Genomic DNA, 25213 nt, shown 5'->3' with positions numbered 1-25213 from the left:
ACTGCAATCCAAGTCAGACCCTTGAATAATACCTGTCTGCTCAGCTGTACAGCAGACTGTTATTGTAGGTTGATGTTTGCCACTTCCTTCGTTCTATTTCTTGACTGTGTAAAAGCAATGCTACAGCTATAAAGTTGAGCAGTTTTATGGTTAAAGATAGAAAAGAATGTCAGCTTCAGATGACCTCAATAATTTTTGGAGCCAATATGAAACATGTCAAAAACACGTTACTCTTTTTAGGAAGATTGTTTCAGAACACTCCCTAGCTGCACTTAACATACCCAGAGACAATGCAGGAACACCAGGCATCAGTTAAACAGGTGAGCTTTCTTTTGTAAACACAACATTGGACCACTGCTAATAATGCCTGAAATGGAAAGCAGCACCAGAATACTCTCCAGATCTTTTTTCCTGATTGCATGGTTGAGTGAAATAATTTGTTGGCATTGTTGAATGAATAGAATGTGTGTGCTGATATGTATAGATTTCATCAGTGGGTAGTCTGGTTTTCATCTCTCAGTTCAAAAGTGCACATATAATTACACATGGGAACATTTTAGTTGTCCATAGACACAGACACATTTATTCCAAGTTTCATGCATGTCTACTTTATATGTGAAATATTGAACCAGTTATTATGTAATGACAGATCAATGTTCTTAATTGAGCCAATAATCAAAGTCGTCACTTTAAAAAAAAAGGTGCCTTTCAAGGTAACTAAGGAGGTGGAGAAATTAATCAAGTTCATGACCAAGGTTGCAGTTGGGGTCAAAGGCAGATTTTTGTTGGTCCAGGAGGAACACCATGCTACCTGTAGAAATAATTTAATTGCTGTCTTTATTCACCACTTACTGTGAGTTGTTTTCCTCTGTGTGTCCTTTTTCCCCAGTGGTTGGTTTTCCTTTGTACTGTATGATGCATTGCTTTTCCCCTCTAACTGTACTGTCCAGAGCTGCCTCCCAAGGAATTTCCTCAATCTGTGTTTCTACATTTGAATGAATCTCCTGGTCATTGTGTGTTCCAATTTTTTACTTCCTGGCTGTAACTCAGTATTGACTACAATGGCATATTGTCCAATCTGGATTTATCCAATATTTGATCTAGGATTATTTATTTATTCTTACAGCACACTTTATAGATTTTCTAATCTATGCCTTGAAACCACCTCTAGATTGGAGAAGCCCGAGCTGTTCTTCCCAGAAGGGAGAAGGTTGATTGAGATGTTCAAAATAATGAGGGATTAAATTCAGATTAAAAAGATAGAGACTGTTTCTATTGGGAGGATTAAGGACACCAATTTAAGGTGAATGGAAAAAGAACCAAAGGCAACGCAAGGAGCAAAATCTTTGTGCAACTTGTGAGGAGGAAATGGAATGCACCATCGCAGAGAGAGTGGTGGAGGCAGATTTGCCTGTGGCTTTGAAGGGGAAATTAAATAGTTATCTGAATAGAAAAAAACTGCAGGATCAAGTGGAAAGAATGAGGGAGTGGGACTAGCTGAGCTGCTCTCGCAGAAAAGCTGGCACGAGTATGAAGGTACATATGACTGCCTTTTGGGCTGTAACGTTTCTGTGATTCTAACAACTGAATTTGTTTGGGTACATACTTCCCTTACATGATTACATGCTTGGTCCGATCAATCTTCCCGACCCTGGTGCCCAGCATTATATGCCTCTTATCCATATCCAAAGGGATTCTAGCTTATCTACATCTGAACCAGATCCAGAACAATTTTAATTGAGTTCTCCTTCACTTAGAAGGCTATATCTTGCCCAGAGACTCCCTTCTATCTCTACGGAGCAATCTATATCCCTATACGTGACCAAAATAACCACAAATTGTTGACAGTAATCAGGCCAATTCCATAATTTGCATCGAAGCATAGTATTAAAAACAATTTCAGCACCAATTTGGTGTAGTTTAATGCATATTAAACCATTGATTGAACTGTTTCGCCACCAATCATGTAACCAACTCCTTGGTTTATACTTGCACCTGAAGTGCACTTTGGACATATAAGACATCACAAGGGGGGATTTTTGATAAATGGTTAAAATGTAACTAGGAACCGAACCACATATCTGTATTGTGTGAAGTCCAAGAGGGTTAGTCATGCACACCCAAAATCCAACAAATTAATTATGGATACACAAAACTTAACAAGGAGTTTAGTATGTGAAGTTTCAAGATAGATCTTTCAATGAGGAAAGATGTCAAACCAACATAAAATGCTGGTCAACACTGGGAAGACACAATGATCTGATAAGCAATGTGAAAAAAGTTGTTAAAATGCATCATTAGGAGTGATCTGATAATGACAAAAAAGTCACATTTCACAGTACCTGGATGGCCAGTTGATCAGAGAAGGTGTCTCGCCATTGGAATCTCTCTGTAGAAACCATTCATTCTTTACTTTCATTGAATTGCTATATGGAAATATAGCAGAGACAGCGAGAGTCAATTTGCTGCCATGATTCCACACCTAAGGATTCCACACCATAGGTACTACTTTCTTCTTTGGGTACAGTTAGATACCAAAGCTTGCAGAAATTTCTTGCGCATGTGCCAAGATTTTATTTCAAACATTTTCTAACTTACTGTAAGAACACAAATGATGTAGGGTTCTTTTATTGAAGAGAAGAAACCGAATCATAATGGCATCTGTAGCATTTTCACCCAACCTGCCCAAAAATCTCCTTTCCTCCCCTAGATTTTGTACATCCACTGGGCTGACTTTCCACAGGTACCCGCAGCCCTCTAGTGCTGCACCCATGTTGTCATTTCTCACGTGCACAATAGGCAGTGAATTGTATTATTTGACTCATGGCCACCACAAATTGCTCAACTCCAACCTTGTGCGCACAGGCAACTTGCAAATGAGCCATCAAATACCAAGATACCCAATAACAATTGAACATCAGAAGGCAGTTTTCACAGCAAGTTAAACAGACATTTTGCACATCATTTAAATCAATTTAAGATCAATTCTGGATTAGAAAAGTTCTTACATAAACTACTGATGGACATCGTTGGAGACTGACAACGCCCTGAAATTGGTGTAACTACTTTGGATATGGCTAAATAAGTTACACAAATAGAACAACAAAAGGGAGATAAACCTATACATGTGGCAGATTGTCTGATTTACATTCTGCACATATAAACATTAAGCCCATTAACTTCATCCGTGGTTAGCCAAAAAAGTTCAAAATAGTATAAAGTTTAAAGAAAAAGCATTTAATTGCACACAGTTGGGTGGCAAGACAGAATATTGGACAAGCTATAAGAAACAGCAAAGAATGAAAGATTAATAAGGAGGGAAGAACTAGAGTAAGAAAGAAAGCTAGCTAGAAATATAAAGACAGGTTGTTAGAGGTTAGAATAGATTATAGAAACCCTGCAATACAGAAGGAAGCCATTTGGCCCATTGAGCCTACACTGACCACAATCCCACCCAGGTTCTATTCCTGAAGCACCACACATTTACCCTGTTAATCCTCCTGACACTAGGGTCAATTTAACATGGCCAATCAACCTTACCCGCACATCTTTGGACTGTGGCGGGAAACCAGAGCACCCGGAGGAAATCCATGGAGACACAGAGACTCCACACAGACACTGATCCAAGGCCAGAATTGAACCTGGGTTCCCCAGCGTTGTGAGGCAGCAGTGCTAACCACTGTGCCACCATTTTTATAGATATTTTAAAAAAATAAAGTTAACAAAAAGTGAGCCTTGGTCCTACAGAAAGTGAGTATGGAGAGTTAATAATGGAAAATAAGGAGATGGCAATGAATTGAACATAAGAACATAAGAAATAGGAGCAGGAGTAGGCCATCTAGCCCCTCGAGCCTGCCCTGCCATTCAATAAGATCATGGCTGATCTGTCGTGGCTCAGTTCCACATTCCTGCCCTCTCCCCATAACCCTTAATCCCCTTGCCTATCAAAAACCTATCAACCCGCGTCTTAAAAATATTGAGCGAGGCAGCCTCCACCACTTCAACGGGCAGAGAATTCCAGAGATTCACCACCCTTTGAGTGAAGAAGTTCCTCCTCAACTCCGTTCTAAACCGCCCCCCCTCTTTATCTTGAGGCTGTGCCCTCTAGTCCTACTGTCCTTTCTGAGCGGGAAGAGCCTCTCCACCTCTATCCTATCCATCCCATTCAACATCTTATACGTCTCAATGAGATCTCCCCTCATTCTTCTAAACTCTAACGAGTACAAGCCTAGTTTATTCAGCCTCTCCTCATAGCTCAACCCCCTCAACTCCGGAATCAGCCTAGTAAACGTCCTCTGCACTCCCTCCAAGGCCAAAATATCCTTGCATAAGTGCGGCGACCAAAACTGCACACAGTACTCCAGCTGCGGCCTCACCAGCGCCCTATACAGCTGCAGCAAGACCTCCCTACTTTTATATTCAATCCCCCTCGCTATGAAGGCCAGCATCCCATTCGCCTTCCTGACCACCTGCTGCACCTGCAGGCTGGATTTTTGCAACTCATGCACAAGGACCCCGAGGTCCCTCTGCACCGTCGCATGCTGCAGTTTTTCGCCACGTAAGTAATAGTCCTTCCTACCATTATTCCTACCAAAGTGGACAACCTCACATTTGCCAACATTAAATTCCATTTGCCAGTTCCTGACCCATTCGCCCAGCCTATCTAGATCCTTCTGCAGACTCTCCACACCCGCCGCACAATTTGCCGTTCCACTAATCTTGGCGTCATCAGCAAATTTCAACACCATACACTCGGTTCCCTCCTCCAGGTCATCTATATAAATGGTGAATAGCTGAGGCCCCAGCACCGACCCCTGGGGCACTCCACTGGTCACCAACCTCCAATCCGAATAGCACCCATTGACCCCCACTCTCTGCCTCCTATTTGACAGCCAATCCTCTATCCACGCTAACACCCTTCCCCCAACTCCATGCCCCCTGACCTTCTGTAATAACCTCTTGTGAGGCACCTTGTCAAACGCCTTCTGAAAATCAAGAAACACCATATCCACCGGCTCTCCTCTATCCACCGCCCTAGACACATCCTCATAGAACTTCAATAAATTCGTCAGACACAACTTCCCCTTAACGAAACCGTGCTGCGTCTGCTCTACCAAACAATTCTCCTCAAGATGCCTCGCTATTTTCTCCTTGATCACGGATTCCAACATTTTTGCTACAACAGACGTTAAACTAACCGGCCTATAATTCCCCGCCTTTTGCCTGCCACCGTTCTTAAACAACGGCGTAACATTAGCCGTTTTCCAATCTTCCGGCACTTCCCCGGAATCCAGCGAGGTTTGGAAAATAATCACCAAGGCATCCACTATCACCTCCGCCATTTCCTTCAGAACCCTTGGATGCATTCCATTGAATTGAATTGAACAGGTATTTTGCATTAGTCTTCATTATGGAGGTCATGAGTAACATCCCAGAAATAGCTGTATATCAGGATTTGGAAAGAAAGGAGGATCGCAAGAAAATTATAATCAGCAAGGAAGTGGTGCTTAGCAAACTGTTGGAACCCAGGTGGATTTCATTCTAGGGTCTTAAAAGACGTGGCTAGTGAGATAATTGATGCGTTGCTTTTAATATTCCAAAATGCACTAGATTTGTAGGGAGGCTATGTTTCAATAATACAGGCCATTGGTGAGAACATATTTGAAGTGCTGTACAGTATTGGTCTTCTTAATTAAGGAAAGATGTAAATGCACTGGAAGCAGTTCTGATAAAGTTTAGAGTCGTAAGAGTTTTACAGCACAATAGGGGGCCTTTGGTCCTTTGTGTATGCAGTGGCCATCAAACACATAACTGTTCTAATTCCAAAAATCTACCTGCAGGATTTCATCGCTTTTTCTATTTATCATGGGGACATCAGGGAGGCAGCATATCGTCCTGGAATCAGCCTAAAGCCTCAGAAATGCCTGACTGTTCACCCAAGTCGACCAGTTAACTGTTTAATAACTGGAATGGGTGAGTTGTTTACGAGGAAAGGTTGCACAGACTAGACTTGTATCTATTAGAGCTTAGAAGAATAAGTAGCAATTTGATTGAAATGTGCACGATCTTTAGGGTACTTTACAGGGTGGACTTGAAGAGGATGTTTCATCTTGTGGCTGAATCCAGGGCTAGAAGCCACTGTTTAAAAACAAGAGCTTGTTTAAGACAAGGATTAGGAAAAAGATTTTCTCCCAGTGGGCCGTGAGTCTTTACAATTCTCTTTCTAGGAAGATTGCTGAGGCACTGTCTTTCAATTCCTTTAAGGAAGAAGTAGATAGATTCTTGATAAACAAGATAACCAAGAGGGTGAAAGGCTATCGGGATAGGTAGGAATGTGGAGTTGAGGTTAAAATTAGACCCTGCAGAGTGGTGAAACAGTCCTCTTGACAATAAGGGGCAATTTAACATGGCCAATCAACCTAATCCGCACGTCTTCGGAGTGTGGGAGGAAACCTATGTATACATGGGGAGAATATGCAGCGTCACACAGGCAGTGACCTGAGGCTAGAATTGAACCTGGGTCTTTGGCGCTGTGAGGGTGCAGTGCTAACCAGTGTGCCACTACAGTGGAGCAGGTTTGAGGGACTGAACGGCCAATTCTTGTTGCTAATTAGTACGTGACAGAGCCACTGGCTCGGCCAGCATTCATTGTCCTTCTCTAATTTACCTTGAGAAGGGAGTGGTGATCCACCTTCTTGAATCACTGAAGTCCATGCGGTGTAGGTACATACACTCAGCTGTTAGGAAAGGAGTTTGAGGATGTTATCAAGGATTTAGGCTCTTGCTAAATCACTCCTCCTCTCTCTCCTCCACTATATACTCATTAAAACTTAGCTGTGACGTTTGGTTAGCTTTTGGTTATCTGTGCTAATTGCTTCTTACGTGGATTGATTTTATTTGATAAATGCTCCTGTGAAGCTTTATCATATTAAAGGCTGCTATGTAAAGGCAACTTGCTGTTGTCCCAGTTACCACAGTGTACTTTCGGGAACTCTTTTTAACTAGAATTAAAGAAGCAGCGATCTGCAAGCAAGTCTTCTGTTTTCCTGTTGGCTGTGGAAAGGTGTATGAGGAATGTCAGGATGAGGAAGAGAGCTGATGATAAGCTCTGTACAGAGGAAAGTAAAACATTTGGAAGATTTGAAAATTGAGAGACCATTCATCTCTTTTTAAAAACATTATTCCTGAACTAAAAATCAAAAATCCTAATAACCAAATCCAGGGATCCAGGTTTGTTTCCGGCCTTGGGTGACAGTCTATGTGGAATTTGCACATTCTACCTGTATTTGCATTGGTTTCCTCCACGTGCTCCAGTTTTGGCCATGCTAAATTACCCCTTACTGTTCAAAGATGTGCAGGTTAGGTGGATAGGCCAAGCTAAATTGGCCCTTAGTGTCCATACATATGTAGGTTAGGTGGGTTAGCCATGGTACATGCATGGGGTTATGGGGATAGGGTGGAGAGGAGGTCGTTAGTAGGATGCACTTTTGTAGAGTCAGTGCAAACTCAATGGAGCCTCTTTCTGCACTGTAGGAAATCTATGATTCAAATGCACTAAGTAAGCATTTTTAAATTGTTATGATAGAAGAAGTCAAGTTGTTCCTTATGCCCACTGGTGTGCCCAAGTGTGCTGGCAGTCAGAAATCTGAATACAAAATTATACAACAGTCAGGAAACCACAAGATATCTAAATTTTTGACCAACAGTAGTAAGGGCACAATTAGGATTCTTCAAACAACTCACAACAATTTTATGCAGCAATCTTGTTACTTTGCCGAGCTTACCATGATTAAAATGCACAGCAATTGTAGTTGCAGTTTCCCAGGGAGACCATGTTATACATCAGGGGACAATCGGTTTAACGGAGCATTAGACTAGATCAACTTTTTGAAAAATTAGAAAATGGGCACAGAGGCAAAAGAGATGGGCAGTGGAAGAGTAAATACGCTTTCTCCTAAAACAGCGGTTTTACTTCTCCTTTCAGAAACTCAGCTATCCCTTGCTTTCATAAAATTTCTCCAAGGATCGAAACGAATTCCAAAATCATTGAAACCCAAGGAAGAAGCCGAATAAAGTCAATTTTAGGTTTGAAGAAAAATGTTTTAATAAAATTATTTTAAAAAAACTTATGTACTGCAGATGCTGGAAACCGAAAATTAAAAACAGAAAACACGAGAAACACTCAACAGGTCATGCAGCACCAGTGAAGAGAGGAAGGTGATATGTGGACGAGCAGTCAAGGCCTAAGATCTATACCCTCTTTCATCTCATAGATACTGCCTGACTGGAGGAGTGTGTTACTTTTATTTTGAACACGTTATTGACCAACCATCTGAACTGGCAACTTTATGTTCTCCTGCGATGGGGTTTTCAGTTGCCATAATTAAATAAGAAAAACAATGTTGAGATAAACTTGCAGAAGGTGGACTATTTAAGCAACACTGAAATGTATTTTGCACCTTTGCAAGTCTTAATAGGTACAGCAATGAAAATGCGCTACAACAAAAGGATGGTGCACAATTTACCACACCAATTTCACATGGACAAAAATGCCAGTTGTCATCAGAATATTTTCGAATTGTTGGTGAATGCAGGGATTAAAACAAAAACACATTCCCTCTTATTTTCAAATAATATTGTAGATTTGATAATTATAGACATTACATTCTATTCCAAATGTTTTGGAAAAATTTAAACTTTACAAATCACCCCCAGTGTGAGGGATCTGCAAATGTGCCTGCAAAGGGTGAAGTCAGGGCATTTATGTAACAAACACTGAAACATAACACATTTCTATAAAAACAGAAAACTGTAACAGGAGGGAACAAAAATACTATTAATCATGGTAAAATATAACCATATGTTTTTAATTATTCCTATTAAATGCCTTTAAAATTTGTTCTTGCCAGTTTGCAGCTCTTCTGGAAATCTATACCAGTGCAGTAACTTTAGGAGCCACTGTCAGATTCACTTTTATCTCCTTATCTAGCAAGTATTCATTTCCTGCACAGTTCAGAAAGATCAGAGAAGGGATAGGACAACTACACCGCAGCAAATTATCCAAGTATAGAAAAGAAAGAAAAATGTTCAGATGAATTTGCACAATGTAGAATGGCTAAGCAAAATCCAAAAGGGGAAAATGCTAGAAAATCTCAGCAGGTCTGGCAGCATCTGTAAGGAGAGAATAGAGCTGGCATTTCGAGTCCAGATGACCCTATGTCAAAGCTGATAAAGTAATGTGCTTTTAGCTGTATAGGGCATTGGTGAGGCCGCAGCTGGAGTACTGTGTGCAGTTTTGGGCGCCGCACCTGCGCAAGGATATTTTGGCCCTGGAGGGAGTGCAGAGGAGGTTTACTAGGCTGATACCGGAGTTGAGGGGATTGAGCTATGAGGAGAGGCTGAATAAACTAGGCTTGTACTCGTTAGAGTTTAGAAGAATGAGGGGAGATCTCATTGAGACGTATAAGATGATGAATGGGATGGATAGGATAGAGGTGGAGAGACTCTTCCCGCTCAAAAAAGACAGTAGGACTAGGGGGCACAGCCTCAAGATAAAGGGGAGGCGGTTTAGAACGGAGTTGAGGAGGAACTTCTTCACTCAAAGGGTGGTGAATCTCTGGAATTCTCTGCCCGTTGAAGTGGTGGAGGCTGCCTCGCTAAATATTTTTAAGAAGCGGGTTGATGGGTTCTTGATAAGAGAGGGGATTAAGGGTTATGGGGAGAGGGCGGGAAAGTGGATCTGAGCCACGACAGATCAGCCATGATCTTATTGAATGGCGGGGCAGGCTCGAAGGGCTAGATGGCCTACTCCTGCTCCTATTTCTTATGTTCTTATGTTCTTAACCAAAATCCAAATTGTTTCTGAATCTCAAAGTTTCTACACCATGCAAATTACACAAATGTCACATCCACACCCCTAACAATCAACAAAACTTAAAAGAACTATTATTGTAGTTTCTTAAAAATGTTGACAAAGACTCAAATGTTCCCAGAGGTTTGTGGACTACAACCTGTCAAAACAATCCAAGCTTTGACAAAAGTCCCCAATTGTGATTTGGATTTTTAAGGAGAAAGGATTGCAATTGTTCTACTTTCAATGGTTTTGCTCGTGGGTAACTGAGTCAAGTACTGCCAACAACTATATGTTATCGGGGATCAGGATGTCCCCGAACTGCCACAGACTGGCCGCCACAGCGCTGCCTGCCAGTGCTCCAATGTTGTTTGGTTAATGATTTCCTGTGATCAGAAAAACAAATACGGTGGCTGAAATGGACCATGCCCGGGCCCCCGACCGCACAGCCTCCACCAAAAAGTCCCTCTCGGATGATATTGGAATAGTGTAGGTTAGATGGGCTTTAGATTGGTTTTTACAGGTTGGCGCAACATTGAGGGCCGAAGGCCCTGTACTGCACTGTAATGTTCTATGTTACTGTAAACCTAAAGGCAGGTGCTTCCATTGTTTGCTGAAGCTGCTGAGAGAGAGAGAGAGACAGAGCTAAGATTTTACCTGTTAAAAACCTGTTTAAAATAAGTTTAAAGCACTTTACTCTTTGTAGAACTGTTTAAAGCATTTATTTATTGTATTTACTGCTTTAAGAATTCTGAGGGTGTGGTGAAAAGGCATTTGTGGACCAGCCTGCTTTAAATCAGCGCCAGGTTTAAAAGGAGGCCTGGTGTAGACAGCGGGCAGCGTCTGAGCGGGCAGCGGAGTGAGGGGGAAGCAGAGTGAGTTAATAGGGCTTAATATCAAAAAGGGCTGGAGGGAAAAAAGGCCAGGTGAGTTTGTTTGAAAAAAAACAAGGAAAAAAATTTTTTCAAAACTACTACAGCAAGAAACAAGGAAAAAAAATTTTTTTCCCATAAAAAATTACAGTGAATAATGGAGGGGCATGTGATGTGTGGTTTGTGTATGATGTGGGAACTGGTGGACCCCAGGGTCCTTCCCAGTGACCATGTCTGCAGTAAGTGCAGGTTGCTGGAGGAGCTCCAGCTCAAGGTGGACGAGCTGGCCTCTGAGCTACAGACACTGAGGCTCATCAGGGGGAGAGAGGGTGCCCCTAGACTGGCTAAATCTAAGGGTCAGGGACAAAAGGGGGCTGCTGGGAGGAGGAGGAAGGGGGGTGAGGAGCAGAGGCCTCAGCCTCTTAATCTGCATAACAGGTTTGAGGTTCTTGCTTCCACTCTGGAAGAGGACGAGGCAGGTGAGGTTGGTGAGCAAACTGCACACGGTACAGTGATGCAGCAGGACATAGGCAAAGAGAAGGGGAAAAGGAACGTAGTAGTGATTGGAGATAGTGGGGTGAAGAGTATTGACACTGTCCTTTGTCACAATGACAAAGTGCACAGAAGGGTGTGTTGTCTGCCTGGTGCTCGGGTACAGGATGTCACAGCTGGGCTGCAGAGGAACCTGGAGTGGGAGGGTGAGAACCCGGTCGTTGTAGTACATGTGGGTGCCGGCGACGTAGGCAAAGTGCGGACTGAGGATCTGCGGAGGGAGTATGAGAAGCTGGGAATGGAATTAAAAAGTAGAACCGACAAGGTGGTCGTCTCTGGGCTACTGCCTGAACTGAGTGCAGACGGGCGTAGGGTTGACAGGATAAAGGAAGTGAATGGGTGGCTCAGGGATTGGTGTGGGAGGAATGGGTTCGAATTTATGGGGCATTGGCACCAGTATTGGGGTAGGTGGGACTTGTTCGGGCGGGATGGGGTTGGTCTGAATCGTGCTGGGACCAGAGTGTTGGCGAATCGAGTAAAGAGGACTGTAGACAGGGCTTTAAACTAATTGGGGGGGGGGGAGGGTGCGAGGGTAGGTGACGCTACGAGGTCTAAAGTTAAGGATAGGGTACAGGTAAGGGAAGAGGCCGAGGATGTCCCAATTGGTGGCGTTACGGCAAATAGGGTCCAGGTGAAGGCTGGGATGAAAGCGCTTTATCTGAATGCACGAAGCATTCGGAATAAAGTGGATGAGCTGGTGGCGCAGATCGACACAAATGGATACGATCTGGTGGCCATTACAGAGACGTGGCTGCAAGGTGACAGGGACTGGGAGATGAATGTACAGGGCTATCAAGTGTTTAGGAAGGACAGGCAGGAGGAAAGAGGGGGTGGCGTAGCTCTGCTGATTAAGGATAGTATCAAGGTGGTAGCAAGGGATGATATCGGAGCCAAAGAGCAGAACGTGGAATCGTTGTGGGTGGAGATTAGGAACAGCAAAGGGAGGAAGACGCTGGTGGGTGTCGTCTATAGGCCCCCGAATAATGATCTGGAGGTGGGGCGGGCTGTTAACACGCAAATAAGTGCGGCGTGCAGGAATGGGACGGCAGTAGTTATGGGAGATTTCAATCTACATATTGATTGGTCGATCCATGTTGGACGAGGTGGGCTCGAGGAGGAGTTCTTGGAATGCTGCCGGGATAATTTCCTTGAACAGTGTGTGTTGGAGCCGACGAGGGAGCAAGCTATCTTGGATCTGGTGCTATGTAATGAGGCGGGTAGAATTAGGGACCTTGCGGTGAAGGATCCTCTTGGAGAGAGTGATCATTGTATGGTGGAGTTTCTGGTGCAGATGGAGGAGGAGAAAGTGGGTTCCCGGACGCGCGTCCTTTGTTTGAATAGAGGGGAGTATGGTAGGATGAGAGAAGAATTAGCGAATGTGGACTGGGGGAATGTGTTGGAAGGTAGGTCTGCTGAGGAGCAGTGGAGGATCTTTAAGGAGATCTTTCTTGGTGCTCAGCAGAAATTTATTCCGATGGTTAAAAAGGACAGTAGGAAGAGAGGTAATAAGCCGTGGATAACGAAGGAGGTGAAGGAAAGTGTTAAATTAAAAGCGGAGGAATTTAGAGTAGCTAAGAGCAGTGGGCGAGAAGAGGATTGGGAAAGGTTTAAATGTCAACAAAGATTGACAAAGAAGTTGATAAAGGAGGGTAGGAGAAGCTATGAGGCTGGGCTAGCACTTAATATAAAAAAGGATAGCAAGAGTTTTTATAAATATATAAAAAGGAAGAGGCTGGCTAGGGTGAACGTTGGTCCTTTAGAGGATGAGAAAGGGGAGCTAGTGGTAGGGGATGGGGATATGGCGAAGGTCTTGAATAACTTTTTTGTTTCTGTCTTCACGGAGGAGGACGTGAATAATTTGCCGGGTGTTAGCGATGGAAAGGTGGTAGGAATGGAGGGTCTTAATGACATTACTGTTACTAGAGAGGTGGTGCTCGACAGACTGGAGGGGCTGATTGTGGACAAGTCCCCAGGACCGGATGGAATGCATCCGAGGGTTCTGAAAGAAATGGCGGAGGTGATAGTGGATGCCTTGGTGGTTATTTTCCAGACGTCGCTGGATTCTGGGGAAGTGCCGGAAGATTGGAAAACGGCTAATGTTACGCCGTTGTTTAAGAAGGGTGCCAGGCAAAAGGCGGGGAATTATAGGCCGGTTAGTTTAACGTCTGTGGTAGGTAAAATGTTAGAATCTGTCATTAAGCAGGAAATTGCGAGGCATCTTGAAGGGAATTGCTTGATAGGGCGGACGCAACACGGTTTCATTAAAGGGAAGTCGTGTCTGACAAATTTACTGGAGTTCTATGAGGATGTGTCTAGGGCAGTGGATAGAGGAGAGCCGGTGGATGTGGTCTTTCTGGATTTTCAGAAGGCGTTTGACAAGGTACCTCACAAGAGGTTATTGCAGAAGGTCAGGGGACATGGAGTTGGGGGTAGGGTGTTAGCGTGGATAGAGGATTGGTTGTCAAATAGGAGGCAGAGAGTGGGGGTCAATGGGTGCTATTCGGATTGGCGGATGGTGACTAGTGGGGTGCCCCAGGGGTCAGTGCTGGGGCCTCAGCTATTTACCATTTATATAGATGATCTGGAGGAGGGAACCGAGTGCAGGGTGTCGAAATTTGCTGATGACACCAAGATTGGGGGAACGGCAAATTGTGCGGAGGGTGTGGAGAGTCTGCAGAAGGATCTAGATAGGCTGGGCGAATGGGCCAGGAAATGGCAAATGGAATTTAATGTTGGCAAGTGTGAGGTGGTCCACTTTGGTAGGAAGAATGGTAGGAAGGACTATTACTTACGTGGCGAAAAACTGCAGCAGGCGACGGTGCAGAGGGACCTCGGGGTCCTTGTGCATGAGTCGCAAAAACCCAGCTTGCAGGTGCAGCAGGTGGTCAGGAAGGCGAATGGGATGCTGGCCTTCATAGCGAGGGGGATTGAATATAAAAGTAGGGAGGTCTTGCTGCAGCTGTATAGGGCATTGGTGAGGCCGCAGCTGGAGTACTGTGTGCAGTTTTGGGCGCCGCACCTGCGCAAGGATATTTTGGCCCTGGAGGGAGTGCAGAGGAGGTTTACTAGGCTGATACCGGAGTTGAGGGGATTGAGCTATGAGGAGAGGCTGAATAAACTAGGCTTGTACTCGTTAGAGTTTAGAAGAATGAGGGGAGATCTCATTGAGACGTATAAGATGATGAATGGGATGGATAGGATAGAGGTGGAGAGACTCTTCCCGCTCAAAAAAGACAGTAGGACTAGGGGGCACAGCCTCAAGATAAAGGGGAGGCGGTTTAGAACGGAGTTGAGGAGGAACTTCTTCACTCAAAGGGTGGTGAATCTCTGGAATTCTCTGCCCGTTGAAGTGGTGGAGGCTGCCTCGCTAAATATTTTTAAGAAGCGGGTTGATGGGTTTTTGATAAGAGAAGGGATTGAGGGTTATGGGGAGAGGGCGGGAAAGTGGAACTGAGCCACGACAGATCAGCCATGATCTTATTGAATGGCGGGGCAGGCTCGAAGGGCTAGATGGCCTACTCCTGCTCCTATTTCTTATGTTCTTATGTTCTTAAACAAAATTCTATTTTCAATTTGGAAAACTGTTGAGAACCCGATTAATGTGGAACTGTCACATGCAACGTGAGGTTTCCACACTATGGTCTTGGATCTCTTGTCATTCATGGCCATCAGTAACTACCAAAACAAGTTTAATTTGTTCCTGGAAATAAATCATCTGTGAAAATATAACAGACATGACTGCCAAGTTCATTTACACTTCAAAACAACTTACTGTTATGTGAAGTGCTTTGGGATATTTGAGACAGCTGTTCTATAAATGTAAATTCTACTTTTTCTTGGTGTAAGAAATTTACATACTTTGAGGATTATGCCAGGGTGGGAGGTAATCAAACACATTGGAAAGATTTGGGATTTTATAAAACTTCTGGAGTATGGGAAAGCTAAAGATTGTTTGAAAAAGTGGTGTAGCGATTGTAAGTTTGGACTCTGGTGAAAGACCAGGCAATAAGTTGGAAGTGAAAGTCATCAAAGAAGTGGAAGGAGAGATGAGGAACTAATGTGTTAGTTATGAGGTACTGCAAACTACACAGGACTGGGACTTCACAGTAATGACAGTGATGGGGGTGGGGGGGGTGGTGGTGGTGGTGGCAGGGGTGGGAAGGGAAGGGGGCAGCAGGGGTGGTAAGAGAAGGGCGGGCGGGAGAGGGAGACGGAAGGGAGCGGGAGGGGGAGAGGGAAGGGAGGGAAGGGAGAGACAATGTTAACCATCGTGCATTACCTAAAGTAAAAAAGGCAACAAAAATATTTTCCTTACTACAGCGTATTTTAATTTTATTAACATTAAATATGTACCTTGCACTAAAAATATGCTCAAACAGAAGATACATGGAGGACCTTGGACAATTTATACAATTTATCTTTAGCCTTAACATCTTATTTATAATTTAGTTGAATAAAACGACAATTAAGTGAGTTAAATTAGCTAATGAACTCCTGGAATGAATTTTGCTTTGCCAGTCACTCTGTTGCAACACAGAAAAGTGCCGATTTTGCTGTTGGCATGTTTAAAATCCCAAACATGTATACACCACAGACAACTGCTGTCAGATAACTAGACCTCTTCGAATTCTATTAATAATAGACTGACCTGAATCTAAATTGCATTGCACCAGCAAAAGGAATCAGTAACACAGGGAATATTAGGTTTGAAATGCATGAACCAAGCACGCTTATTACAATTTCACCAAAATGACAACTAATTGCATCAATTCTTTCAGTGAATCAAACAACACTTGACTACGTTCCCCCAAACTGAACTGAAAAGCAAACATTTATCGCCTAAGTGCTCTGTTTAAAATGAGCAATTTCTGTCATCAAGGGCAAATTAGAATATTGAGAATATGGAGCTTGTGCACCTCACAAAAAACCCCAGAATACTCATTTAAGAACAACAGAATGTAACCTTAAACATTTTACCTTAAAACTGTGGATATTGCCACTTTGGTGACACTGCTGTGATACAACCTTATGAAATGCAATGTAAATATTCTAGAACTTCTGAAGTACATTACTAGAAGTTTTCCTTTAATTCTGATGAATAGTAATTAACTGATCCAATTTATTTCCCCATCCATGCCAAAGGTAATCGCCCATCAGGGAGTCAGTAAAATACCAAAGCCCCATGATCTGAACATTTGAAGTGTGCACATAGCAATGGTTAATAAGTCTGAGAGGCTGTAGTTAGGCAAATTCAAAGACTACTGGTGATCTGACTAAAGCAAGATAATTTGAAAGAAGTAAATTTCATAAACGTATTCTTACCCTTGTTTATTCTGCAAATTTTGGGATTGCTCATTAACTGAATTAAACGATTCTGAGGACTGCTTTGGTGATGTAAATGAGACCCTCTGAGGAGACGCTGGAGAGCCTGGGACATCACTCACAGTGGAATCCTTGAAGTTCGCTGAAGTTTCTTGAACATATGACTGGCCCAAAATTCTTCCTTTGGCACTTGTTTCAAGGGCTTTTTTGTGATTTTCTTTGTTCAATAAAGTTTCTCTCTCCGTGAGATCATTTCCATCCGTCGAGAAACTTTCTTTACGCTCACGAGGTGATAGAGTCTGTGGTTCCCTAACTATTGCATCCCTGGAACTGTGCAATTTAATCAAGTCACTGCTATAATCTTTTTCCGACTGAGATGGCACTTTTTCAGTTAGGTCACTCTCCTTTCGTGCTCTTGGATACTTGGCTGCAATACGGCCATCTGGTTCAGAGTCTAAGGCAATTCCATATTTCTCAGCCAGCTGTCTTCTTCTTTCAGCCTTATATTTTGCTATTCGCTCTGCTTTCGCATCTAAAGCTTCAGTGTCCATTCTAACAACATAAGGAGACTCAGTATCCATATGTTTAACCTCTCCTCGACATCTAGGTCTCGATTGCCTTTCTGAAGGGGAATCTTCAGTCAGATGATGCTCCAAGCCCTCTTTATTTGATCTTCTAACTGGAAAAAAGAACATTTAAATTGTTAAAATTTCCCTTCTCTTTCATCCCGTGATCTCCAAATCTCACATACCGTTTCAACATGAAAGGTAATCTGGTCATGGGCTTTGTACAACATCACTCTACAAATGGTCACAGTTGTGTTTCAATTCTTCTACTGTGGAGAGATACCTGACCTCTACTCGGTGCTTCCCCATAACTGGTTACATAAATCACCACATGGATCTGCTAATACATACTAAAATAATATTACTCTCTGCAACTACTTGGTAAAGTCCAATACTTTATTTTAAGAGAAGGGCAGTAGGGTGATGTAAGGTAAAAACCGATTCATTTACACTGCTACTTTGATCTAATACCGTACAGTACTCAAAATAGACTTACACACAGAAGGCAACCATATGTCCCATTAAACTCTTCATCTGGGGCTAGCCACTTTGAAATATTTCCCTGGGATTTTCTGTCCTTCCTTTTCAAATTATTTATGAAATTCCAAAATGAGTGATGTTACAGGCTCTGCCTCAGTTGTTTCTTATGGGAAAACATAACACATTCTAATGATTTTGTTTGTGGAAATATAATTTTAAGTTTTTCCACTGGAAATATTTCACAGTTTTCCTCTCAAAGCCTGTCATAATTTCAAAAATATTGTCATGAAGATATTCCTTATGCCAAAAAATGATTTTTAATCAAACAACTAGAGACATGAAATTGACCTTCTAAAAAACAAACTGAAGAGTGGCTTGAGTTTGTCGTCATGACGACCACCTCATTTGCATTATTATGCCTTCCACATTCCATCCCCATTGGGGTGAAGACAGCAAGCCTGCAAAACTGACCAAAGACAATGACCACCTGAGGCAAGCACATCTCTTGCTTCATTAACAAGGCACCTGTGACAATCACCTGAGGTATTCAACTGTTGTGGAGAAGGGGAAATAAAGGCTAATTGTTTGGACAATGGGATGGTGATTGAAGGCAACTTTGTAAGAAGTCTCACAACACCAGGTTAAAGTCTAACAAGTTTACTTGGTAGTAAAAGCCACTGGCTTTCAAAGTTTGCGCCAGGTGAATGGGGAGTTCTGGTCACAAACAGAGCATATAAAGGCACACACATTTTACAGAATACTGATTAGAATGCGAGTCTTTACAGCTAATCAAGTCTTAAAGGTGCAGACAATGTGAGTGGAGATAGCATTAAGCATAGGTTAAAGAGATGTGCATTGTCTCCAGACAGGGTAGTAAGTGAGATGTTGCAAGCCCAGGCAAGTCATGCGGGTTACAAATAGTATGACATGAATCCAAGATCATCATCGAAGGGGCAAACCCCAAAAGCTAGTGGTGTTTACTACCAAATAAACCTGTCGAACTTTAACCTGGTGTTGTGAGACTTCTTACTGTGTTTACCCCAGTCCAACGCCGGCATCTACACATCATGAAGACAACTTTCCAGATATCAGCTAATTTAATACAATTGGACTACACAACCATGCTCGAATTACTGGCAGTTGGAGGTGAGGTCGCACAACAAGCCAGCCCTCTGCGTGCTTTAAATGCAGGCTTTCCCTGCAAAACTGTATAACGAACTAAGAAATTAAATTGGGTTCCTTCCTGCTCCTCTTTCTACAAGGTTTAGATCCTGTCAGTTATTGGTGACTCTCTCCATGGGCAGTAGATAGAGACTTTTAAAAATAACTTAATTCCACAGCTGTCTCTGCAAAAAACTCTTATATCCTTTTCTTAAAACGACCCTAATTTGTCCAACCTATCCTTACCATTTTGTCATTTGCATTTATTTACTTATTTATGTGAGTTTGCGTGCAAGTCGGTGTGTATTTTACTTGGATCAGTTGAAGCATAATAGAACGATCAAGTGTAGTATCGACATGCTGTGCTTGGTTGAAGTCATTAGGTTACATTTAGCTTCATTTGAAGCAATTTTTCAAAGAGGCATCTCGGCCTTCTGGCTAAGATGCAAATGAGATCAAGCCTTGGAGGAGGAGCTACACCTACTCCAATCAGCTTGGATCATGTAGATCAAGCCCAAGACAGGAGGAGAGAGCCCTGTCTTGTCAGCTTGAATCGGGAATGTCTCAACTTGTTGAGACTCTGAATTGGACTTGATTATTTTTATTCCAATTCAATCCAAACAAAAAAGAACTAACCTCTTTTGTTAAACTCAAGGTTTAAAGGTTTTTTAAAAACAAAGGTTTTGGGTTTTTCTTCATAACTACAATATCTAAAACCTGTTAAATTTCGCTGTGCTGATTCCATGTATTCACAAATGTTTTATTTAGCCCTTTTCCTCCTGTCCTGAGCAAGGAAGTAATATGTAGCATCCTGCAATCCTCTTGTTTCTAAAGATTTTTGGGAAATTATGGTTAATGGCTCTTTGACTCTTCTCCAGCCTCTTTCAGAATTCTAGGATAGGATGCATTTCCTCTGGACCTAGCAAATTTTTTAACGATGTTTTGTGTCCACTAACTTTAATAACATGTCCTTTTGAATGCTTATTTCCAGTAGAGGCTCATGAACATTCCTGCTAGGTTCTTTTACTGTTAAATATTCATGTACGTCTGTCAACACTGTATTCCGAAAAGTCCTCTCCATTATGATCACAAACATCCATCTTAACCAAGTCTATTTTAGTGTAGACTAACTTTAGTGTAGACTAAAATGACCGTTCCCACTGGAAATCTCTCTAAACTGCCTATAATATTTACTCTGGACATTTTTCTTCAGTGATCTATTATTTACTCTCAATATTAGTGGCAGATATGTTCAGCCGAGACATATTCCAGCCTGAATTTTATCCCAATCATCCAATGGGTTAGATGCCCAATGTACAGCCTGCCTCAGTTTACGCTCCACTGACTTAAATGGAGAATAAAATTTGTCAGTTTATAAGGGGATGTCCATTCCAAAATAAAAACAGAAAATGCTGGATAAACTCAGCAGGTCTAGCAGCATCTGTGGAGAGAGAACACAGTTAATGTTTCAAGTCCATATTACCCTTCTACAGAACTGAAGGAGGACAGAAATGTGGTGAATTGTACGCTTGGAAGGAGGGAGGCTGAGGCAGAATGGAAAAGTCAGTGACAGGTCAGAGCTAAGGCAAGGTTGACAAAGATTGGAGATGAGACAAAGGAACTGAAGAGTGTTAACTGTTGCTAAGGTAGGATAGCAAGATGTGTTAATAGGACAACAGAAGTCAGGGCTTAGTGGGAGCATAAGTGAAGAACAAGGGCAGTGGTCATGTGGGGGTGGAGTTGTGTTGGGACAATGGGCTGAATGGCCTCTTCTGCATTGTAGGGATTCTATTGTAATCTTAAAGCATAAGAAAAACTAAAACTACTTTTTTTAAAAATCACGTTCAATGGGAAATTTTAGAGTTTCTATACAGGGTGGGAATGTTTTGAGCAATGGATCTCATTGCACATAATTCTTAAAACACTCTTACCTAGGGGTGGACTGCAAGCATCAGAAGCTCGCGTATATCTAGGAGTATCTTCTTCTAGCAGGCGATGAGTGACTAATTCGCGGCAATTCTGTAACAGCACTGGCTGTGTGTCACCTCCAATTCCTTCCAAACGTCTTGCAATTCTTTCTTTCCTGCACAGAATGGTTTCAGAATTGAAAATGCCGTTGCCCATCAAAACAGCTTCAGAAAATAATCCACAAAGAAAACTCATGGAACACAGAGACACTCTGAACTGCTCAATGATACCAACAGTGCATTTATTTATAAGTTAAAGTGTAATCCATTTATTGGTATTTTAGTTATTCCATCCAAACTTAAACGTTATTAAAATTCCCTCAATACCTGTTCATTTCCACAGTGGATTTTTGGCCAGCTTCAAAAAGTTTTCGAAGTTCTGAAACTAAGAAATAGTGATACGTAAAAGCATGTCAGATTGCAAGACCCTCCCACAAGAGATCTTCATCAACATTTTGGTTAGTCTACATGATGTAATTCAGAATCACAACTGTACAGTAGGCAAGATTATTCCAGACAGTCGTACTATTAATTAAACAGCAAGTACATAATTCAGGTTGATCTTCATTGCATTTATTTTTATGGCTACTGCTACAAAACAAATACCTCAGATACACTGTGCATGATTCATCTTTCTGTGAGTAATATGAAAGCAAGTCCAAATATTTCAAACAATTTCCACTAACATTCTGAAAATAGACCCTTGTTGTAGCTCACATCCTTTCCTTCACTGAAAACCTCAATTGCTTCCTCTTACCAACTGGATATCATTACTACATCCACACCCTACCTTGTGCTTATTGTAACACCACAGGAGATCCAGGAAGGCCTTTTAAAAAAAGTCTTTTTACAGTTTCAAAACAGCACCACAGAGATTCCTGCTTAAGATCAGTTCCAAACTGAAAAATTCTCAAGCTCCAAAAGGATTACTTATTTCCGGTACCAGCCCATTTCTGCTATTTCTACTCTCAAGGACAGTCAGGTGTCATACCTATGTATTAAGTAATTGAATATCACTTGCTGAATAAACTGGGTCAACTATCAAAAAGCTCTGAGTTTAGAAGCCTGGCCACTTGCTTGGCACAAGAAAGTTAAACATCTCCAGCAAACAGTTGATCATAAAATTACTACAAGTTTCCACTGTGCAAGAGATCTGCTCTTCCAAGTGCTGTTGGAAAAAATATCAATTATCCTGGCTGCTGTACTTTAGTGAGCTAGTATACTCCAAAAGGAGGCAGACTTACATTTCTGAAATTTGCATGTTCTCCCCATGTCTTTGTGGGCCCAGGTGGGATTGTTGTCATGCATGGTCAATGAGTTGAAGGCCTCCTTCTGCACTGTAGAGATTCTATAATTCTAACTGAATATTTGTGAAAGCTTTGTTGGTTGGGAAGCTATGCCAATTTTTTAACAATACCTATCTATTGAACAAGCAGAGCACAATCAATTGACTTGTGGTATTCCAAGTTCCACATCCCCACAGAATTCCCTTAAAGTCACAGATACAGGACTAGTCCCCAATAGTTATGCAACTTTCAGTACAATATCTATGAGAAATCAGCCCTCTTGTAAGCTTTCAAAGTTCTTGAAAAGAAGGAAACATGTGGATAGAAAGAACACATTTGCATTTATGTTGTTGCATTTATACAGTGCCTTTAACAATCTTAGAATGCTCCAATGAATGCTAGAATGCACATCCGTCCTCCTTCAACATCAGATAAACATTGTTGAGTTGAGTGGGAACACCATAAGAGGTTCTGATACTTAGAATACACATGAAAGTGCAAGTTAAAAAATCTCCAAGTTCCTACAGCTTTATCACAACATTCTGTAACTGTCCAAAAGTATGGTTTTATGTTATGCTCACCTCAAGGCCAAGTTTTTTTTGGAAGTTTTCCTAGTTGACCTCCTCACTTTCAGCACACAAGAACTACAGTTCTTCCAGAATGCAGTGGTGACCTTATCTATTCGAGAACTTAAAATTCCATTACTATGACTCTTACCAAATATACACCTCACCCTACTTCACTGAACCCTGCAGCCCCATTCTCCTGTTTTCACTCTCCATGACACTAATTTATTTCTTAGTCCAAGTCTTCTTTGTGGTAACAGTGTAACAGTGGTGTTGGCCAGTTTTCAAACACCATTCCCATATCCTTTGGAACTGCTCTGCAAAATACTGGCTTCCAGAATTACCAGTGATTTCTCTTTCCAACTGCCTTCAGCCCTACCCCTAAACACCATTTAAACCTATTTTGTCCCTGTTTCATTCAGTGTCCTTACTGCTTTCTAATTTGTAAGTCCCTGAAATTTCCTTCCTACATCAGGAACATTTTATAAATCTTGGTTTCGGAGTGTGGTGTGTCCAACTACAGCTGGCCTATTAGTTTATATGGACTGTATTCTGCAACTTGTGTTATCCTTAATAACCTATGTATATCTGTGAAGATATAGGTAGGGGTGAAGGAGTATTGCTTTATAGTTAATCTTTTAATGCTTAATAAGTATTTTATTTTGTTAAAGATAATTGGCAGTCTGGTGATTCTCTACATTCACGTCTCTAGTCAAAAAAGTAAAAGTTAGAGTCTATTGAACCAGGATCTCATTCTGGGACCTGACTGCCCAGCAGTAACATCAGCTGAGATTGTAACTACTTCTACTGAAAGCACTTGCAGAGTCCTGAAGGGTATAGCTGCCATACATCTGGTAAGGGAACCAACAGGATGGAAAAACTTCCCTGACTTCACCCTCACTAATGAAATTGTCGCAAATGCATCAGTTCATGAAAGTACCGGTAAAAGTAACCACCACACAATCCTTCTGGAGAGGAAGTCCCCACATTGATGACACTCTTCAGGGTGTTGTGTAGCACTACCACCTTGATAAACAGATGTAGCAACTCAAAACTGGGCCCAGTGGACCATCAGCAGCAGCAGGAGAATTGCATTCAACCATAAACTGCAGCCTTGTGGCCTAGCATATCCTGTATTTTACCATTACCATCAAGCGGGGATCAATCCTGGTTCAATAAAAAATGTGGGATCATGCTGGAAGCAACACCAGGCATATCTGAAAATCAGATGTTAACCTAGTGCAGCTACATCACAGGGCTACTTGCATGCCAAACAGAGGCAGCTAAGGGATCCAACAACTAATGGATCAGATCAGAGCCATGCAGTTCTACCTCATCCAGGTGCGAACTGTGTTGAATTATTAAATAGCCGGAGGAGGTGAATCTACAAATATCCCCATCCTCAATGAAGGGGAAAATCCAGCACACTTAATTGGGCCAGTCATATAAATACCATGGCTACAAGAGCAGGTCAGAGGCTAGGAATGCTGTGGTGAGTAACTTAAGAACATAAGAAATAGGAGCAGGAGTAGGCCATCTAGCCCTTCGAGCCTGCCCCGCCATTCAATAAGATCATGGCTGATCTGTCGTGGCTCAGTTCCACTTTCCCGCCCTCTCCCCATAACCCTTAATCCCCTCTCTTATCAAAAACCCATCAACCCGCGTCTTAAAAATATTTAGCGAGGCAGCCTCCACCACTTCAACGGGCAGAGAATTCCAGAGATTCACCACCCTTTGAGTGAAGAAGTTCCTCCTCAACTCCGTTCTAAACTGCCCCCTCTTTATCTTGAGGCTGTGCCCCCTAGTCCAACTTACCTCCTGACTCCCCAGTGTCTGTTCACCACTTACAAGGTGCAAGTCAGGAATGTAATACTCTCAATTTGCTTGGATGACAAATACTACAACACCAGAAGTTTGACATCATCCAAGAAAAAGCAGCCTGTTTGATTGGCACAACATCCATCACCTTAAATATTCACTCCCTATAACCACGATGGACAGTGGCAGCAGTATGTGCCATCCACAAGCTACACTGCAGCAACTCATCCAAGTTCCTTCAACAACACCTCCCAAAAACGCAATCTTTGCCACCTACATTGAAGGAAAAGGCAGCAGCTGCATTGAACACCATCACCTGCTATTTCCTCTCAAGCCACACACTATTCTGACTTGGAAATATGTACTAAGTCTTTGGAGGCAGAAGTCCCTTCACCAAAATCCCTCTATTTACTATTCCAACAGCAGTACACAGAATGCTAGCAGTCAGCCTTCAGGAGTCCCAGAGGAACTGACACTCCTGGTTAAACACAAGGAAAAGATTCCCTGATTGGCCCATCAATTGACTCCTTAATCAGAGGGTTCATATTCTAATAGGCCAACCTCAATGGCCTGATTGAAGTCATTACAAAATATATCACTGTTCCTTCACTGTCTCTGGGTCAAAAAATTCTGGAACTGTCTCCCTAACAGTATTGCTGATGTATGTATAATGAAGAGCGATTCAAGAAGGTGGCTCACTATCTTCTCAAGAGCAATTAGGGATAGGCAACAATGCTTGCCTAACCAACAATGCCCAAAATTTTATTTTTCAA

The 25213-nt window shown here is 42.2% G+C and overlaps 1 protein-coding gene across 10 annotated transcripts in view; it reads right to left on the bottom strand.

Annotated features, from left to right (window-relative positions):
• The window catches only part of svila (supervillin a), a 236612-nt gene that overhangs the window by 131209 nt on the left and 80190 nt on the right, over positions 1–25213 (bottom strand). For 9 of the 10 annotated variants that reach the window (XM_080211847.1, XM_080211827.1, XM_080211867.1 and 6 more), the window contains exons 4-7: positions 21098–21155; positions 20735–20886; positions 16597–17275; positions 2343–2426 (exon numbers count right to left, since the gene is read on the bottom strand). In XM_080211847.1, coding sequence (XP_080067973.1) covers positions 2343–2426; positions 16597–17275; positions 20735–20886; positions 21098–21155 — 973 coding nt within the window. The remainder of the gene's footprint in view (positions 1–2342; positions 2427–16596; positions 17276–20734; positions 20887–21097; positions 21156–25213) is intronic. The other variant, XM_080211902.1, reaches the window with a different exon arrangement.

The sequence above is a fragment of the Carcharhinus amblyrhynchos genome, chromosome 2 (assembly GCF_965287045.1).
Source record: "Carcharhinus amblyrhynchos chromosome 2, sCarAmb.v2.hapA, whole genome shotgun sequence".
NCBI classification, from domain to species: Eukaryota; Metazoa; Chordata; class Chondrichthyes; order Carcharhiniformes; family Carcharhinidae; genus Carcharhinus; species Carcharhinus amblyrhynchos.
Note: the sequence above shows the minus strand (reverse complement) of the source record. Positions and strands in the feature narration are given on the sequence as shown.